Below are 7,083 nucleotides of genomic sequence, written 5' to 3' on the forward strand. Positions count from 1 at the left end.
ACTTAATTCTGAGGAACTCTGGGGGCTGGTGTAGGCCATGCACCTCTGAGTTACACCCCACCCAGGGGTTAGGGAGCAGGGGTGTTTATATACCTCCTCCTATCAGTTGATAGTTGCAAACTGCTCCAGGCAGGCCATTAGCTCCCTGTCTTACTGGACTCTGCTGGCCAGAGGAGGCTTCTAGGCAAAGAACTGTGGGTGCTGGCAGCTGGAAGTTGGGCTAGCTACACTGAAATGATAAGAGCTGAAAGGACACTGACCACACCTCCTTTCTCATGGTCGAGTCCCTGTTCTGCCCAACTGCTTGTGTGACTTTAAGCTAATTATGTAACCTCCCCTTACAATGATCATGTATCATTTTACAACAATATATTTTTTAAAAAGGAGCTTATTTATCTGGCAGGAGTGTCAGGAGGATTAAATGAGACACTAACAATTAAAAATAACAACAAAACCTTCACAGTTGAGGGCCTTCTATGTGCCAAACCCTCTTTAAAGTGCTCTGCGTGCATTAACTCATTTAATTCTGGTAGCAATTCAATGAGGCAGGTACTGCTATTCCTCCCATTTTGTGGGTGAAGGCACCGGGGCACAGAGAGGTGCAGGAATTTGCCCCAAATCGCATGTTTAGTGAGTAGAGGAGACAGACTTTGAACCTGGGCAATCCAGCTCTAAAGTCAGGGCTTCTATGCGTGACGCTATTTGGACAGAAGTACACGAAGTGCTGGGTATAGGGTTGGTGCTTAATGCATGCTCGTTCTCCTTCGGTTCATTATGCTTTGGCCAAGCTGCTCCTTTGGCCATCACTTTTCCCTCCTACGTGTTTCCACATTCTCTAGCCTATCATAGCCTTTCAAACTCCCCGAGAGACCAAGGTATGATCTTGGTCAGGCTTCCTGGAGGAATGGAAAGGTCCCCGAGCCTTGATGAGGGTAACAGTACGGTCAGAAAGGTCTGGAAATAGACCTTTCCAGAAAGTCCCTGATCTTTCACCAACTTGTGAGACTCAGGCAAGTCCTCAAAGCATCCTCCACGTTTCCCTTTAGCAAACTGGGATACTGGATTACGAAGTATGGCTTCAATGCTTTACATGCACCATCATACTTAATCCTCCAGGCACCCCTGTGAGGTGGGTTTTATTATCATCCTCGTTCACAGACTAGAAAATAAAAGCTACGAGAGAGGAAGTGACTTGCCCAAAGTCCAGAGCTAGGAAACGGCAGGGCTGGGATTCAAACCCAGTCCTGTGTGACCCCACAGCCAGGATTCTGAATCTCTGGTAAGTTGTCTCCCAGGAATAAACATAAGCATCCACGAAGACCAAGTCAGGTCCAGCTAAGCCTCAGCCAGGTGACTCATAACACTGAGGAGCCCCATGAATTCCAAGTTGGTTTCCCTCCTTTTTTTCAATGACAATGCATGAATTCCCCCGGCTCAGATCAAGGAGACAGAAGCATTATCCCACTAAGCATGAAGTCCGAAAGGGACAGGCAGTGACCCTACAATCAACACTGCAGTAGGAGCTGTTGCCAACCAAGGGGGCGGCTAGAATAACGGAATTCAGCGATGACACTAATAATTGCTATTGTCATTTACTGAATGTTTATCGTGGGCTGGGCACTGGGCAAAGCTGCTTCTGCAGATTGTCTTCTAATGGCCCTACATGATGAGCTCCATTTCCTAGATGAAGAAATCGAGACTCAGAGAAGGAAAGGAATTTGCCCAGGGTCATATTCCTGGTAAGAGTGGAGCTGAGAAATGAACCACATCTGTTGGACTCCAGAGTTGATTCTTAATCAAATCTATAGTGGGCCAAATACTGACCACTGTCCCTAAATAAAAAATACCCCCTCTTTTGAATATAATACTAACGACAATTCACATGTAGAAAGTATTTTCCATTTGCAAATTACATTTACACCTGGAATCTCACTGAATCATCAAAACAGCCTGAAGAGGTGGGCACTGTTCTGCAGATGAGCTCACTGAAGCTCAGAGAGCTTGAATGACTCCAGGATTAAGAAACAGAGGCTTGGGAACCAGACCAACCAGGGTTCAAACTCTGGCTCTGCCATTTTCATTCCTTCAATAAATATTTACTGAGCACTTAGCTGCATGAGCTCTGGCAAGTGACTTCATCTCTCAGAGCCTCCATTTCCTCTTTGTAAGAGTCTTCGCACCACTCATCAAGTCCATTCCCTCCCTCACCTTAAATTGCCAGACACTCACTTTCCCATGTTTCCCTGCAGCTAGAGCATGGGCATGTGACCTGATCCTGGCCAATGAGATTCAAAAAGAAATCTGCTATGAGGGCTCAGGGGAAAGATTTATCTCTCAGGAAAAACGTGGCACATAGGAAGAAATGTCCCTCTTCATTGGTTGGATATCATGTGTCTACATGTAAAAGCTGGAACTGGGAAGCCATTTTGTGATATGTGACACCAAGCCACCTTCGGGAGTTGGAGAGACAGAAGGATGGAAAGAATCTAGAATCCTGATGGCATCATGGAGCCATTAACCGGAAACCAGCTACCTTGGAACTTCCTGTTAAGTGAGATGATACATCTTCCTCCTTATAGAGGCCGCTTTGAGTTTTCTATTCTGTTACTTGCAGCCCAAACTGGCAGACTATTTGGATTGTTGAAGGAACTTCAAAGAGATAGTGGATGCAAAGCTGCACTAATAAGTGCCTGGCACAGTAGATAGCAGCTTCTCTGGAAATTAGGGCATCAACTTAGGGCCTGACTGTTCCAGGGAACGCAGATACTCCTAGCCTAGCAGATTGGTTCCCGCTCTCCCCTGAGAAAAGCCTGTAGTTTTCCGAGAAAGAGGAACCCCAGTGATGGCCCAGCACTGAAACCCTGTCACTTTGTTGGGGCTGACCCCAGCTTCCAAACAAGAATCAATCACACTGCATTTTGCCTAATGGATTTTGATTTTTCACTCCCCTGATGGTAAAGGCGAGGGCCTGTGCTTTGGTTTGTCTCTGCGTTGCCAGAACATCCCATCAATTATTAACAGCGTCAGCTCAGCCTCCCAGTACTGCTATCGGGAGGAAAGGGTTTGCCGCAACTCAGCCCACCCAGCCATAGAGAACGGACTCTGCTCCTTATTATTTATAACAATAAACCCCATCTACTCTGCACTAGGCACCGTGCTAAAGTATGACAAACATGATTTCATGATGACCCTTCAAGGAGGGCTTTTTATCTCCATTTTACAGGTGGGAAGCTGGGGCTTGGAGAGTTGAAGAACTTGCCTAAGGCCAGAAGCTGGAGAGGGTGGTGGAGCTGGGCCTGAAACCCAGGTCTGTCCTTGCTCTTCAACATATGAGATGTGGCCATTTTTTTATCTCGCAACCACCCAGAAACGATCCTCCATTTTACCCCCTGCTTCTGTGGCATCTGAGAAGTTTCCATGGGCCTCGCTGTCTGACAAGTAAGGCATCCCAATTGGGGAGATGGTATTGGTGGTATAGTGGTGAGCATAGCCGCTTTCCAAATTTGGGGGATGGGTGGGCTGAGATGAGCAAAGCACGGATGATTGAAGGAGGCCAGAGGCCCAGGGAACTGGGTTGCAAGTGGGCAGTGAGGACGAAGTGACAGATCCCCAAACCCTGAGATACAGTGACTGGCTGATTGCTTGATCCATTCATTGATTCTACATGTAGTTATTTGAGTTCCTCTGTGCCAGGCACCGTGATGGGTGCTCGGAACAGAGCAGTGAATACAACTGATGGCGCTCATATTCTTGTGGGAGAGAGACAGAGAAACAAAAGGAAGCAGATATGATTTCAGACGGTGCTTAAAGCCTATGCAGGAAAGATACTGCACAATACGACAGAGACTAAAGGGAAGGAGGTTATTTTACACAGGGCTCAGGAAAGGTCTCTCTGAGGAGGGGATATCTGGGCAGGGGGAATGAGGAGAAGAGGCTGGCCATGAGACAATCTGAGAAAGAACATTCTAGGCAGCAGGAAGAGCAAGTGCAAAGGTCCTGCGGTCAGATAAAGCCTAATCTGTTTAGGAAACAGCGTAGAAGAAATCAACTCTGAGAGGTCATGGGCTCAATTCAAGCAGGGTCTGGTATGCTATGTGAAGGTTTGGATTTTATCCTGCGTGTGATGGGAAACCTCTGGAGGATTTTAAGCAGGTGAATAATGTGATTCAATTTACATTTTGCAAAGCTCATTGTGGCTGCTGTGTAGGCAGTGGATTGCAGGGGGCATCAGGGGCTTCAAAATCACACTCGAGTTTGAATTTCTGGCTACTCCTGTGTTTCCTGCTCTGTAACCTCTCCGAGCTTAAGAAAGGCGGGATAAAATAGAGAATTGGCACAAGGATTAATTGCATTGTTAGACTTCATACACAGTAGATGTTTGATCAATGGCGGTCGGGATTTCTATACAGAGGGTCAATGAGCCTGTCTTCCAATTCCAGCTCTAGAGACAGAATATCCTAGATTGCCCATTTGCCAGGAATGTGTACCGGTTGAGCCTGGGATCACAGAGAGGTCATGAAGCTCATCCCTGCTAGTGGATTAACTAACCCCAGGGAGAGATGAGCTGTTTATTTCCAAACAGCATCTTTTGCAAGCCTGAACTCCCTGTCTTGCCCCATGTCAGCACAAACACTGTACTTTGCTTCTTCTCTAGGAGGGTGGCCCTTTCCCTCCCTGCCCCTCAATCCTACATCTTAGGGGACAGGACAGGGAGGAGGGAGAGTCATGATGGACCTACACATGGGCAGGAACCCATGTCAGGCCTGGAAATAGCAAAATAAGTCTGTTGATCCTAAGCCGGTTAAGGGTGAATGACTCTATCTTAAGAGAGAGGCTTTTTGGACACGAAACCTGGGGCAGGATTACGGCCAGAAGCAGCCCACAGCCTCAGAAGAGAAAATCAGGCCTAGGAATCTGTGTCCTCTTTAGGGTTGACAGAGAAGAGAGAAAACCTGCAGGCCTCCCTCCACCCTCCTACCAGCCAGCCCCTCCTGCATCTACTCTCAAAGGCCTCCCCTCTGGTGGTCAGATCTGGGGAAAGGACCCCACAGGGTCCCCTTCAGACCCAGCCCTGAGGGTGAGCCTTCAGTGAAGAGCTAACTAGGGCAGGGGGATCCTGCAATGGGAGGCCAGGCTGGATGGAGGCTGCCCTAGCTAATCCATCATGGCTGGCATGTAGGCTTCCTCCTCCCTCTTCCTTTTCTCATGAGTACACTGACCTACTCCCCTCCAATCCCCTTTTTTTGGCTCTGTTCTCAGAGAGCGAGTTATGTTCAACATGTCTCTCCCAAGTTGGTCTTCCTGGATTCCGACATTAACACCTCTCTTTTCTAGGCTCCCCCTGGGCCCCACATGACCTCTTTTAGAGCGCTGAACACAGTGTTGTCACTTATCCTGACACCTAGCATGTTGGCCATTTGAAGACAGGCCCCATCTTTCTGAGGCATTCCTAAAACCCAGCCTGACACAGAGAAGTTGCTCATCAACCAGTGACTTCCGATCCTGGCCTGGCCCCCACCCAAAGCCTCTTTCAGTCCCTTATAGCTTCTGCCTTTACCCAGCAGCACACAGGACTCCCTGGGCCACCTGGTGTGATCAAACTCATTCCTGCCGCCTTCTCCTGCTTCATTTTTCGCATTGCCTCATTTTTCTCTCCTATTTCGAAATTTACATTCTCTTCCGACAGCCAAAGCATCTTCACAAGCGGCATCAAACCATGCTTGGAATAAACTCACCAAATAAATAAAGAACAAACCAGGGGTGACCCTTCACCCGCAAGCATCCACAGCCAGCCGCATGCGTCATGTGTGCACACACCCACCTCTGAGTCCCTTTGCCTCATTTTTCTTACTTATGTTAAAACTGCCTGACAGTATCTCAATGTCTTTAAGCAAGTCTGTAAGCTGCTTCCATTCTCTCCTCGAGGCAAATGGGTTAAAAATACAAGGATAAATATTAAAATCGCAGGGTGACACCCCCTCTATCCTCAGCCTGGGACTTCTCAAGGGACCATTATGTAGAATAGACCAGACTCAACTCTACTCCATCCCAAGGCTTCGTTGCGTCTCTGTGCTCTTTCTTATTTGCAATGTCCTTCCTCTCGTTGTGGGTTTTTGTCTCTGTAAATCCTTTTCTCTAACAAAGTAGGGTATAAACTATTGAATAAAAGGATGGGGTGACCAATGCCACATAGGAACAGTCTGAAGGAGTTGGTCCTCACCTCCGATGTTCTGGCCATAGCTCCTCTGCCCTACCGGTCTTCATATTTGGGAACTAAGCCAGAGTCCCCCAGCTGCGGTCCTCAATCTGGAGACGCAGGAAGAGCCCCCCAGCGCCCAGATGCCAGACTCACCTTGGCAGCCACAGAGGAATTGGGTTTCTCCAGTAGGTCCCAGAGTTTTTTCCTTTTCTCCGCGCAGCAAGTGTTATCGAACTCCTCACCCTCTCGCTCGCGTAGGGTCTCGGCCTCACGCTTGAGCTCCTCGTTCATCTGCTCCTTCTTCTGGTGGTAGCGGGCCTGGCAGCAGGACTCCAGGTAGATTTCGTCGATGCCCCAGTAGTCGAGCTCTTGGCTGAAGCTGAGAGCACACATCTCCTCCATCATGTGCAGCCGCCCAGTGCGGTAGAAGTTGAGAATGGAGGTGAAGGCGCCTGGGTGGCGGTCGAAGAAGTACTCATTGTCATCGAGGCTGTAGTCGTCGCATACCTCGAGCAGTGAATCGTGAGTGTTGCAGTCACGGAGTTTGCCCAGCCTCGTGCGGGGCAGGCGGTCCAGGGTGCGCCAAAGCACCTCGTGCGCCAGACCGCCAACGTTGAGGCGTACGCGCCGCGAGCACGCCTTGCTGCGAACGATCTCCATGGGCTCGGGCGGCAGCGAGCTGGTGGAGCGGGAGCCATGCTTCGTCATGCCCGCCGGCATCGCTGGTCCGGCCTCCCCCGCCCCCCCTGCCCCGCCAGGCCGCTGTCACTGGACGGCAAGGCCGGCTGCCTCGGGGGAGGGGGGCAGGGAGCGCTATGGGCTGTTGGGGGTGCAGGGACCCGCGCTGGAGCGCGTCACGGCCGTCTTCTCACCTCCATCCCGAC

The 7,083-nt window shown here is 49.6% G+C and overlaps 1 protein-coding gene across 1 annotated transcript in view; it reads right to left on the reverse strand.

Moving 5' to 3' along the window:
* Positions 1 to 7,083, reverse strand: part of KCNB1 (potassium voltage-gated channel subfamily B member 1) — an 82,088-nt gene extending 75,005 nt beyond the window's left edge. The window contains exon 1 of the mRNA XM_006921902.1: positions 6,353 to 7,083. Coding sequence (XP_006921964.1) covers positions 6,353 to 6,919 — 567 coding nt within the window. The 5' untranslated portion in view covers positions 6,920 to 7,083. The remainder of the gene's footprint in view (positions 1 to 6,352) is intronic.

This window comes from Pteropus alecto, unplaced genomic scaffold, assembly GCF_000325575.1.
Source record: "Pteropus alecto unplaced genomic scaffold, ASM32557v1 scaffold45, whole genome shotgun sequence".
In the NCBI taxonomy this organism is placed as follows: domain Eukaryota; kingdom Metazoa; phylum Chordata; class Mammalia; order Chiroptera; family Pteropodidae; genus Pteropus; species Pteropus alecto.